The sequence below is a fragment of the Rhineura floridana genome, chromosome 18 (genome assembly GCF_030035675.1).
Source record: "Rhineura floridana isolate rRhiFlo1 chromosome 18, rRhiFlo1.hap2, whole genome shotgun sequence".
NCBI classification, from domain to species: domain Eukaryota; kingdom Metazoa; phylum Chordata; class Lepidosauria; order Squamata; family Rhineuridae; genus Rhineura; species Rhineura floridana.
The window spans coordinates 6,857,676-6,870,625 of record NC_084497.1 but is presented as its reverse complement, the minus strand read 5'-3'; the positions used below and the strand labels follow the sequence as shown (position 1 = coordinate 6,870,625).

The 12,950-nt window shown below is 50.0% G+C and overlaps 1 protein-coding gene across 4 annotated transcripts in view; it reads right to left on the bottom strand.

Moving 5' to 3' along the window:
- NFIC (nuclear factor I C) overlaps window positions 1–9,452 on the bottom strand; it is a 145,199-nt gene extending 135,747 nt beyond the window's left edge. For 3 of the 4 annotated variants that reach the window (XM_061601627.1, XM_061601632.1, XM_061601631.1), the window contains exon 1: window positions 1,392–1,566. In XM_061601627.1, coding sequence (XP_061457611.1) covers window positions 1,392–1,421 — 30 coding nt within the window. In that variant the 5' untranslated portion in view covers window positions 1,422–1,566. Of the gene's footprint in view, window positions 1–1,391; window positions 1,567–8,552 lie in introns of those variants that run through there. The other variant, XM_061601629.1, reaches the window with a different exon arrangement.
- Window positions 9,453–12,950: the final 3,498 nt, after the last annotated feature.

Sequence of the window (12,950 nt, the reverse complement as noted above, 5' to 3'; positions counted from 1 at the left end):
AATATACAGCATGGCGTGTGAATATTTCATGGACTTGCACAGAGACAGAACTATCATGGATTAATCTATGACTCTCACACAAACCCCACAGATGGAATGGCCGTGGAGAGACAGGGCCGCACACCTCAACGGCACCCAATCATTCACACACACACACACACACACACACTTGCACAAATACTTGGAAAGCAGGCCCACATGGACACTATGGCTCCATCCGATACATGAGCGGCACAGCCAGAGACACTTGCTTCTGACACACTCACTTTTCTTTTTTTTTTGCAAAGGCCCACACACACTCATTTTCACACACATGTGCTCATGCCAATGGCTTTCTGGCACAACCTTTAATGCAGGATGGCCCCCACGCACACGCACAGGGCCTACGGCATCTGCACATGGCACATTTTCACACTCAGGTCGCCAGCAGACTGGGACAGAGTTTGGCATTTCTGGGAGGGCTGGCAAAGCTCTCAACATGTCTTGCACGCGCAGAGCCCATATACCAAAATGCCCCTATGCATCTCTGCACAGAACACGGGGCACAAAGCTCATGTGCTCAAGAGGCCAGCGTTCTCCTAGAAATGTTCACACCGCTCCCTCTCTGTGCAAACCTAACTTATCAAAACTTGGGGACACTGAACAGACCTTCAGGAAAAATACGGCTGCTGTTAATCAACCCCCCCTTTCCAAAAACCTAACCGCCAATCGCTCACTGCACCCACCCAGGGTGGAATTGGTTGTCTTGTGCACCGGATAGCGAACGCCACTAATTCTCAAACTGTCACCAAGTTGTCTAATTCAGAATTCAGAAGGGGGGATGCGCCCCCCCCCAATCACGCTCATCAAGATCTCGCCTCCCCCATGCACACCGCAGGAAGAGAATAACAGTTTTTGCAGGAGATGTTGAGCCCCAGGCTAACTCCGGCCAATAACAGTTTTTGGAGCAAGGGGGTCGTGAAGACGGGCAGAGAAACTCATTAGCAGGAATGATAATCGACCTGCAAAGTGGAGTGTGTGTGTGTGTGCGCGCGCGCGTGCGAGGGGGGGATGTTACAGAGAAAGCTCTGACGCCTTTTGCAAGCTCAGCCACAAACAGCAGAATTCAAAGCCTGCTCGCTCGCTCTCCCCCCCCCCCATTTTCTGCAATGGACAAAACTATTTTTCCCCTCCAGACAGAAAAGGAATCCCGATGGGGGGTGCGGGGGGGGGAAGCGAAGGGAGGAAAAGGATTTCTTTTCTTTTTTTTTAAAGCAATGATTCCATCCATGTTAAAAAAAATCTAGCTGCAAAGAGGAAACAGATTTTTTTTTAAAAAGCAACGCAAAAGGGAGGGTGGGTTGGAAAAGAGACGGGTGCGGGGTGGGGGGGGAAGAAGAGGCCTTAATTACCTGAGCGAGGCAGAGAGGTGAGGAATACATCTCTGAGCTGTAGCGGAGCGAGCCGTTGCGGAGTTGTTGGGGGGGGGCGGAGGGAGAGAGAGGTTTGAAAAAGCAGATCCAAGCGTAAAAGTTACTGAGTCATTTCGGCGGCTGGAACAGTTTTCCTCTCTCTCTCTCTCTCTCTCCTGGCGAGGGATCGTTGCGGGGGAGGGGAGGAGACGGCCAGGGGGAGGGAGCCCAACGGAGGGGGGTGGGACCAGGAAGGGGAGGGGGAGACCCCTCCACCAAAAGAGACGCTTTTTTAAAAAAAAAGAGAGGGGGGGGGAATCCAACTTTTCAAATAAATTGGAAATAGAAAGGGAGTCCCACGCCCCAGGCTGACGGTGAGCATTTGAATATTTGGCCGGAGTTAGCCTGGGGCTCAACATCTCCGGCAAAACAGACGAGCTGCACTGTAGCACTGCTAGGTTAATACTACCAGATAGGCTCAGGGGTGTAGTGGTCTAGGGTGTCGGGGGGGTCTCAGACCCCTTACTTTGTTGGGAGAAGGGTCCCAATGTCTCCAGCACCTGACAAACGAATCAGCGTGGAAGGGGAGTGCGTTAGCCGCTGAGAAGAGTCTACTACCATGGTTTCAATCAGCAGGAGAGGGCAAGGAAGCAATCGGAGTGAAAGGTGGCGAGTGAACCGCAGAGAAGACTCTTCTCAGTAGCTAACACGCTCCTCTTTCATGCCGATTGGCTCGTACGGACATCTGCTGTTCACGCTTTCTAGCCCAACAAGGATCTCATTCTCAGACCCACAGCAAAAAAGGGGAACATGGTTGTGACTATCATGAAGGGACCCTGCACTTCTGAATTCGCCACTACGCTACTGTATATGCTGCAGTCCCCCACACACGGGTCTCTGGGAATGAGCGTCCCATTTAACTCAATGGGGCTCACTTAAGGGCTCGCTGCGAAAAAATGCCTGTGTCTTAAAAAAAAAAAAAAAGAGTTGTCTCGGTCAATATATCTTGGGGAAACGAGGAAAAGTTCAGAAATCAAAGATCTCATTTTTATTTATTTAAAGGAGATAGGTTGGCGTTTGAGCCACACCCTAAAAAAGTAAATCTTTTTTAAAAAAATTGCTCTACCAACATCCCAGCGAAGAAGAGGAGGGAAATAGGGAGCCCTGTCCCCCCCCAAAAAAAACATTTTAGGAAGAAAAAAATCGGAAAGACAAGATCCCCTTCGGGAAGCTTATATGCTATAAAGCCAACAATCCTGAAAATTTAGATTGGAAAAAAAATAAACTTCCAAATGAACCAAACCGAAGGAAGGAGAGAGGGAAAAAATCCCAAATGTCCTCCAGAAGGGAATGTAAAATAAAAGAGCAGGGGCTGGAATTGGATAAACGGTAAAAAATATCCAGATTTGTAGAGGTCCCAAACACGCTCCAAGAAACAGCTAAAATCTCAGAGGAGCCGGCAAAAGAAGAGGGAAATCTAATTATGCTAAAAGAGAAAGGAATGGGTTTTTTTTAAAAAAAAAAAAGAAGCGATGCAGGAATCGACCTCCAAATCTTCCGATTCAGGATCCCCCACGCACTTTCCGTCTGAGGGGGTGGGTAGCTACTTCACTAGGAGTTAGAAGTGAGTGGGGAGAGGAGACTAGCAGGAATACATAAAGTCTTTCCAAAAGGCCACGCTCTTGGAAAGAGCAGTTGGCACGCTAGTCTATCTCCTGAAAACGCCCCGCTCCTTTTTAATATCATTGCGATCGGCCTTTCCCCCCCCCCGCCCCAAATTTAGGAAGCAAAGCAGACGCTCACCCACCGGCAGCTTCCCAAAACCAGACTGAAACACGCACACAATCGCCTGCTGCTCAAAGATATAATTAAAGAATATATATATATATATATATATATATATATATAACTTCAGCATATCATCAAATAACTTTCTCCTTTTCACTCTCACCAGAGAACTTAACAACTTTCCCATCTTGGGAGAGGGGGAGATCGACAGAAATATATTTGGTAAGCAAAACCAAGAACACGCTCCTGTTGTTAACAGCAGCAACAGGGACATTTTGGAGATGTTGTCTTTAAAAAATGATGTTGTTCAACATAACCCTAGGCTTGCTTATTCAGAAGTCCCACTGAGTTCAAAGGGGCTGACCCCCAGGTAAGGAGAGGCGCGCAGAATCGCCGCCTTCCAGCGCAATCCAGTGGATGCCTATTCAGAAGGACATCCTACTGGGGTCAGTGGGAGTCCCCCAGTTAAGTGCTCCAGGACCACAGTTATATAGCCACCCTCCCGAGAGCAAACCCCCATTGAGTTCAGTGGGACTTACTGCTAAGTAGATATACACAGAACCGTTAATGTGTTTTCTGTTGGGGGCGGAGGAGGAATAATTAGGAATCGTGGGATGGGAGGCGGTGTTGACGGGTTTTCGAGATCTCCAGATTCCCCATCCCAAAATTGAAAGTGAAATCATTTCCCCTCTAGCAGATTCTGGAAAGGCAGAGAGAGTGGTAGACGAATACAAAAAAAAGCCACACAACAGAGACTTCCTCAAAGAGCCTGCCGCCGAATCAAGGAGACCCGTCACCTTTTGGAAAGGGAGACCTTTCACGAGGCCATGTGCTCAAGTCAGCAAAGGACTGCCAACTTTAGGAGCAACTAATTTCTCGAGACACGGGCGGGAAATATATAAGATAGGGCATCCCTCTTCTAATATTCCCCGAGAGTTCCTGGATTAATTTTTTCCTAGATCTTGGAGTAGGGTGTGTGTTACCTGCCAAGGCAACACACACACCCAACACACCAATATGGCAAGCAGCAATCCCATAAAGAGGCGAGGTTGAGGCTCGCCAGTTTCACCTCCACAAAACCTATTCCTTCGTCAATTTCCTACCAGACCTATTTCCCTTCTTCGTCAATTTCAGCCCCCCCCCCCGCCCACACACATATTGAAAACTGGGAGAGAGTGCGGTTGTCTGACGGGGATGGTAGAGGTTGCTCCTTCCTCTCCCCCCCCCAAAAAAAACCCCACCCCGGCCCAACTCTTGACTGCCTTTCTAGAAGGCATAGACTGCAGCAAGAGAAGAAAATGAGCTTGACTCCTAACTTTCCAAAGCCACAAAACTCTTTTTCCAGACACAGCCAGAAGTTGGGAGCAAAATAAAATCAAAGGAAGTGAAAGGGGAGGGAGTTTAAGGGGGAGGGGAGGGTTCTATTGAAAGGGCTTCATAACCCGACTCGCTGTTACGCATCAAAAGACGCATGATTTAACGTCGCACTCTTAAGCAAATAGCAAACGGGGGTTTGAAACTCCTGAAAGCCTGGGTCCTAACTGCCTTGTGGGAATTTAAAGGCCTGCGTGGAGGTAATAATACACGAGCCCTTGAATCCCCGTCTACTCGGCGGAAAAAGCAATACCAATAATACTAATTCGTAGGAATCTTTAAATGAGGTCATAGTGAGGACCAGGGGCTTGCTGGGCCCACATCAATTACAAATAAAAATTAAAAAATAAAAATGAGTCACTCTTCAGTGAAAAGCGGCTCTAGACAAATTTAATCAGTCCATAAGGACAACACACAAGTACCATCTGTTTATTGATCAATCGGGTTCAGCGGTGTTTGCACGGGAAAAAATGGGAAGATGCAATTTACACACGCACGCTTTATTAAGAATTGATCCATAATTCTGCTGTCAAAGGGGAAAACAGGGCGGTGACAGAGGAGACGAGGAATGGAGGAAAGGAAAAAGGTACTGCAGAACAAGATCTTTCCTAGCAGGTGAAGTGGCGCACGGTTTGTGCAACCAGACGGAGCGTTCCTCTATACAAAAACTGAAGCCAACACCTTGCATGCTGAAAAGTAGCAAGGAAGGGAGGAAGTTAGGCTCTTACAACTATTCTTTCCACCTGAAGTCGCCTGCAAGGCGTCTGTCTCAATCAGCCTGACAGTATTTAAGGTGTCCCACAAGACCCTTTGCCCTTTTTGCAGCAAATGAACACAGATGCCTGCCCAGCTAGATTTCTATATGCAGGAGATTAGCTGTTGGCTGGGAGGAGCCTTCATTGGGCCTTAGGAGCCCCGTTTTGGAAGTCTGAAAAGGCACAGCCTCAAACACAGGCCCACCACCTCATCTGCTGTTTAGGAGGTGTAGGCCCGCATTCAGACAACCACCATTCACGCGACTATCTATCCAACTATGGGGGGGGGGCTGATCTTTCTAGACACCCCAGACAGTGCCTCCTAGTGGTGTGCATGCATTGGAGAGGAGGAAGGGGTGGGGAATTTCACCGAGACCATCTTGACTGTGGGCTGTGGGGGCGTTTGCTGGGGCCAATATTTAATTCTGGAGGTCAGTTATTTTCGCCCTGATTGGGATTATTTTCTTGTATCCTGTAGTTGGAGTTTATTATTGCCGCCCTGGGCTCCTGCTGGAAGGAAGGGTGGGGTATAAATAAAATAATAAATAAAATAAATGAATTACAAGGCTATTGTTTCAATTTATTGCGTATTTCGAGATGTTTTCTTCAACTTACTGTTCGACGATTTGCATTTCTGTTTGTCACCGCCTGAATTGCGCAGGGCTTTTTTCCATGCTGTGAGCCGCCTTGAGCATAATTACTATGGAAAGGCGGCTCACAAGTAAACCATAACGATGATGCATATTAAAGTATACTCTTATTTTTTCCCCTACAGCCTTTCCTTATAAGCGGCTACAGTTATTACTCTTTATTGCACACTCTACGAAGTAATTTGGCATGGGGGGGGATTTCGACACGCTTAGCTCCCTCTCTAAAAGTCAATTCTATATCCCACCCACCCCCAGAGCCCCGCTTACAATAATCCCTCCTCTCCTCGGTTTCAGATTTTGGGGGTGTTTACACGCAATTCGAATCTTTGAAAATAGTTGTTTGTGCGTTGACGCTAAAGCGACACCGCTTCGCCAAATCCCGGCGGTGTGTATGTGTGTGTTGGTGTCGGAAAGAACCTCGTCAAACACCCAGAGTTTGGGGGTGGCCTGTTAGGACGGGATTTAATTGAGGCACCTCGAAAAAAATGGGGTGCATTTGGAAAAAATGCGGCGGGGGTGCCGTTCTGACAGACTGCAGTACTTTTCTCCTTGGTAAACTTAACAGCGCCACCCTAGGCGCGTCTACTCAGAAGTAAACCTCATTCAGTTCAACGAGGCTTACTCACTGAACAAGGTCAGGAGTTGTTTTTAATCGGGCAGGGAGGGGGGAAATCACCTCCAAACTTCTGTAGAATGGGAAACTCCCCCCGTGAAAAGAGTTACTGACACGGTTTTACTCGGGAGTAAAGCCCTACTGGTTTCAAATGACGCCCCAGGGCGGGCGCGTTGCAACGTCAACCTTGAAGTCGACAATGTTGGAAAGAAAGTTCTGAACGCTATCATGTCTACTCAGAAGTAAGTCCCATAGACTTCAATGGGTTTACTCCCAGGTAAGCGGGTAGAGGATTGCCTCCTTCCTGGTTGTAAGTTCTGCTGCTTACTCCGGAGTTAGGGTGGCAAGTCCGACGCACACGTTTACCTGGGAGTAAGCCCCCATTGGCCGCAGTGAACCTAACTCCTGAGTAAAACAGGTCGGGGGTTGCAGAGCCCTCGGGCGCGATTCCATACGCTCTTTTACCTACGGGAGGGAGTCCCATTGAGCGCCAGGGCTTTACTCTGGAGTAAAAAAAACACGCGCCAGAGCGCAACTAAACCTGTAGAAAGCAGCGCTGGAAGGGGGAGAGGTGGATTAAAAAGTGATCGGCATTAATCGGACGATTATTCCACGCGATCAAGATTCCCGGCAAAGAGGAAAGAGCCTTGTTGGGGGGTGGGGGGTGGAATCTCCTTTGAACTGGAAACGACTTTACTCCCGAGTAAGTGTCCTTAGAAGAAGGCAGGAGGCGGCTCTAGAAAGCTAAAGCACCCTCTTAAAGGGGGGGCGAGAATGAGAGAAATCTATTTTTAGACTTGAAATCGGCTTTGGGGGGGTTGGGTGCGAGGAGGAAAATGGACGGAAGAGGGCAAAGGTTGAATGGCGAGAAGGATTTTTTTTTTATTTTTATTTTTTTTGCGGTAGGGGGTATCTGCTGCAAAGGCTGCAGCCCAGGCGGGGTGTATGTTTGTGTGTTTCTCTTTCCCGTCCACTCGGGATCTTCCTGCTGACGAAGCGGCCTTGTGCGTCTGCCGCAGGGCCCAGCTCGCTTAGCCAGAGAGACAGTTAATTTTTACGCGCAGGATGGCGAGAGAGAGAAGGGAGGGGGAAGGGAGGGAGGGGGAGTTCTTGCTTGGATCTTTCCAAGGTTGGGGGTGAAGGAAGGGGGGAAGAGTGGCTTTTCAGCTAAAGCCTGGATCGCGCCAACGCTGGCAGGAGCGGCGCCCGGAGAAGCCCCGGCGCCCCGCTCTCCGTCTCTCCGCTAGGCGTCATGTTCAAGTTCAGCTTGCCAGCTTTCCTTCCCCGCCCCCTTCTCCGGAGCGGCCATTTTCCGCTACATCTACCCTTTCCTGAGCTGGCTGCCAAGAGACAGAGACAGAGAGAGAGAGAGAGAGAAGGCGGGGGGAGGATTGCCATACTCCCCCCCTCCTCCGCAGAATCTTACGCATTTTCTCCCCCTCCCCAAATCCATGCGTAAAAGCGCACCAGGTTTTGGAGAGGTAGGGACACTCCGCAGACTTTATAGCGTTTGACGAGCCTCCTCCTCTTTCTCTTAAGTCCCCCCTCCCTGCCCCCCCACGAATTAAAGTCTGACACTTTGCACCAAGGGCGGGCATGAGGTGTGAGGGGGGTGTCTTTAGCTAGACAGGGCACTACGACAAAAAAGCTACTTTCCGAATCGGGGCAACTGTTTGAGAATGGGGCATCCTCCCCCCCCCATCCAGACAAGTGCCCTTTTTATGTATATACTCTGTTTCCACCCCCACCCTGCCACATCTTTGGTCTTTCTGTTTGGCTTCTAACAGAACTCACACACCCCCGCACAAGCACACACTTTCCCCCTTAACCCACCTGCCTTAGACTTTTCTCTCCCGCCTCTCCCGTCCAAGAAACCCATCAACTTCTCCTGCCCCCCATTCTTCCTTCCCCCCCCCACGCCACACCCCATCGAGTAAACCGGGGGGGGGAAAGAAAGATTGGAAACTGACATGAAACTTACCATCACCCAAACGAAATTGACCAGAGCGGCAGAGCGACTTGATGCCAACAGGAAGTCAAGGTGGGAGCCGGAGGGAGAAGGGGCTTGTTGTTGTTGTTGTTTAAGGTCCCACCAAGTTTTTTTTTTTAATTTATGGAGGACGGTTTTAAAAAAAACCAAAACACAAGAGCGATCTTGCAGCGTTTGTGGATCATCTCTCAGGAGCCTTCTTTGGTTGGGTCGGCATCTTTTAAGGTCCCAGTTAGGATGAAGGACCCACCACGCTGGCGCCCTCCCCAGATGTAAAGTGGGGGAGGTGGTGGCTTTTCCCCCTTAACCCCCCCTTTAAAAAAATCTTCGGGGTTGCTTAGTTGCTGGCTTACATGGGGGGGGATGAAAGACAAATCCTTCCCGGGTTAGAGAGAGAGAGGGAGAGGGAAAGAGAGAGAGAGAGGGCGGGCTGTGGAACTGATGTTGATGGAGGGATGCTTATTGACTCTAGATAGTCACACAGAGGGGATCTTAATAAGGAGGGGGTTGGAAACTGGCGGAACGGGGCAGAGGAAAAAGTAGTGGGGGGGAAGAGTGAGAAAACACCTCACTTTTCCTGGAACGCCCCACCCCTTTTTTTCTCTTTAAAGGCTAACAATAATTATCTGTTTTGCTGCTGGAAGGCTACTTATAAAATCAGATTCCAGAGAGGGGTATAACAGAGCCCTATTTAATGCTCCTCTTAAAAAAAAACCACCCAAAACAGATTGATGATGATTTTGCTCAGCAGTGGAAAGGAACAGTCGCACACCATCACCTTGCTCTCTCCTTTCTCCCCCCCTCCCCTTTTGCAAAGAAAATCCGGAGAGAGTAGAGGAGGGAGGGAGAGAGAAGCCTCACATCTTCGCCCTCCCACTCTGGGTTTTGCGCGGTTCCAACAGCACCCATGACCGGCCTCGCTCGCTTCCTCCTCCCTCCCTGCCTGCCTGCCTGAGCGGCTAGACTCCGCCCCTTTCCCCGCCCCTTTCACGGAGGGGGGGTTGGAGGCGTCTGGCAGCGCTAATATGAGAGACGGGAGGGGCTCTTGAAGAATCGCTTTCGAACTACTCACTCCGCACACACCCCCGCGGGCTCCCAAAGGTGCTCCTAGGGTGCTTGATGAATGGGTGGGTTCCCAAAAAGAAAATTCAGGAATGTGGGGGTGAAATCCAAGGCCCAGTGATGCAAGGAAAGAGAGAATCTCTTAAAAGGAAAAACTCTGTACAGCAGAAGGTTGAGGAAGGCTTTGAATGGGATTTCTATGGCACATTGTTCTAAGGAAAGATTATTGGGGGGCAGCCTCATAGAAGGCTCTGCTGGCACCCTACTCCTCTGCCCTTCATAGAATAGTAGAGTTGGAAGGGGCTTGTAAGGCCATCAAGCCCAACCCCCTGCTCAATGCAGGAATCCAAATCAAAGCATTCCCGACAGATAGCTGTCCAGCTGCCTCTTGAAGGCCTCCAGTATCCAAGAGCCCACCACCTCTCTAGGTCATTGGTTTCGTTGTCCTATGGCCTTCACTAAATGGCCTCGGGTAATACTCGGGTCTTAAATCTTGAAGGGCAGGCGCTCATAGGGAAGGCCCCCATAGCCATGCCCCCCCTCGAGGCCACAGCCCTGAGGACAGTCTTGTTGCCACGCCCCAGAGAAGGGCCATAGCACCTCCTGGGCCTGCAGAAGGTCCCAGATCCAACCTCCGCTGCCATCTCCAGGGAAGGCTGTGAATGTCCCCTGCCTGAAATCCAGGACAGCTGCTACCAATGGTCATCTGACTCAGTGGAATCCATAGGTGCATCCCTGAAGCCAGTCTGTCACTGGTTCCCAAAGGAGAGCCCAGCAATTCAGGCAGCAGCACTGCCTCTGTTTGCTTGGGCTTCAGGGGACCTGAGCTCGCATCGCCCATCGGCTTCCGAAGTTCACCCAGGTGACCTTGGACCAGTCGCTGTCAGAGCCTAGCCCACCTTGCAGGGGGGCTGTTGCTTTTATCAGGACCCAGAGGGGCAATCGTCACCAATGTACGTTGCCCTGAGATCAGGTTGGGGTACAAACAGTGGTGGCTGGTCCCAGTTGGGAGTGGTGGGGCAGAAGGCAGGGCACCCAAACAGTAGGTGGAGCCGGAGCCAGTGAGAGGCGAAGCCAACTCATGCTAGCCTTGCCCCGATCCTCTTCACTTTTCAGTCCTAATAAGGGCGACACTGAGATTGAGGAGCAGCTACATTATCATAGAATAGTAGAGTTTTAACGTTGTTTTGTTTTAATGTATTTTAAGGTCTTTTTATGATGTTTTAAAGTGTTTTTACTGTTTCTGTTTGCCACCCTGGGCTCCTGCTGGAAGGAAGGGTGGGGTATAAATAAAATAATAAATAAATAAAATAAATAGATTTGGAAGGGTCCTGTAAGGCCATCAAGTCCAACCCCCTGCTCAATGCAGGAATCCAAATCAAAGCATTCCCGACAGATGGCTCTCCAGTAACAAGGCAGGCAGGTGAGGGCTGACTGAAGGTGGGTGGGGCAGTGGCACACTCTCCTCTCATGCTGATTGGCTCATAGGACACTAGACACATAAGGACCCTTTTGGGACCCAGCTCCACAAAAAGTAAGGAGTCTAAGACACACACCACAAGACCCTGGGCAGCTATATCCCTGCACAGGAACAGATTTTGCCAGGTGAATGAATGCATGGATTTACAGCATGCTCTGTATTCCACCCTCACAAATTTACCATCAGGGGTGTAGTCGTCCCAGGGGTCTTAGACCCTTTGATTTTTTTGGAGCAGGGTCCCCTTTCCAACATCCTGCAAGCCAATCAGCATGAAAGGGGAGTGTGTTGGTCACTGAGAACAGTCTTCTAAGATGCTTCCTTGTCTTTTCCTGCCGATTGGAGCCGATCAGGGTAAAAGGAGGCAAGCCAGCCACCGAGAAGACTCTTTTCAGTAGCTAACACTCCCCCTTTCATGCCCATTGGTCCTAGGGATGTTTGCTGTTGTGGGAGAAGGCTGCAACGCAGTAGCCAAAAGGGGTGTGTGCGGGTGCAGCTATCATGCAGGGATCCTGCACTTCTGCTGCTACCGGTTACCACACTGGGAAATTCCACTAATAAAGAGAATGCCAGCACACCTACTGCAAGAACGAAGTATCTGGGCGTCCTGCTTTCCACTCCTGAGCAAGCAACACCAAAGCGGCAGCTAGTCCAAAGTCAAGAGTCCAAGCTCGCACAGTCCACAGCAAAGAGGTCAAGTGAGAGGCAAGGTCAGGGCAGTCCAAAGGTCAGGGCAGTCCACCAGGCCATCAGCAAACAGGGCTGGTGCATAGATGGCATTCCAACAGCTCCTTCAGGCTTTTTGAGCTCAAGCTGCTGGAACCACACCCCCAGCCTCAGCTGACTCCTATCAACCACCTTCAGCTAGATCTTTACTCCTGAGGATATAGGATGCTGGGCCCAATGTCCTGTAGGACCCTGCAGAGTTGCGTAGCGGAACGGAGAGTTTTGAGCGAGCTTATGTGTGTGTGTTTGAATCTTTGCTAAGATTCTACCTTCCCTGCAAATTAGTCAGACAGAGGCTTTAAGCTTTAAAATAAGAAAGAACTACTTTATTCTGGAAGTACATGCTTGATAGGAAAGAGTTCTATATCTAGCTAACTAGCTATGTTGGAGCAGCCGGCACTGGTCCCGGTGCTAGCCTTCTTGCTGGTTGAGAGGGAGAGACAAAGGAAAGATGTCTGCTCCCCTCTCGGGAGAAAGAAAAATGAAACTGGGAAGGTGGGAAGGAACTGGGATCAACATTCCTTGCATATCAGTCTAGCAGGAAGGAAGAGACAGCAGGAGATCAGAGGACAGGTATAGCCTAGCAACCAAGAGGTCTCCTCTCTAGCTACGCCTTTAACCCCATGCAGCCTCAACCCACAAGTTGGAGTTGAACCCCATATATTCCAACAGAGGAGACCTTGCCTGCAGCTGGGCACTTCTCTGGGTGGGCTGGCATTTTTGCGGCAATGCCTCTCTCTCGGCCTTTGTACCGGTTCAGCCTCAATGACCGCTGAAATGCCTGGGAAGGATCGTGGCTCCCTGGCCGAGGATCTGAAGGTCCCACATCAAGGCAGGGCTGGAAATCTCCCTTGCCTAAAACCTTGGAAAGCCACTGCCAGTCAGTGTCGGCAATGTGAAGCTAGGCGGACCATTGGTCTGACTCAGTAGGAGGCCGCTGCCTATGATGTTGATGCTTGTAGAAGGAGCATTAGTGTTCACCAGGAGCTGTGCATTCAGTATTGTGGACCCAGTTCTATAGAACTCCGTCCCAGCTGCAAACAGACAGCCCCCCACTGGTGAATGTCCAGTGCTTGATGAAGAGTTTGGGCCAGCCTTTCCCAACCTTTCAGTCCCCAGATGTT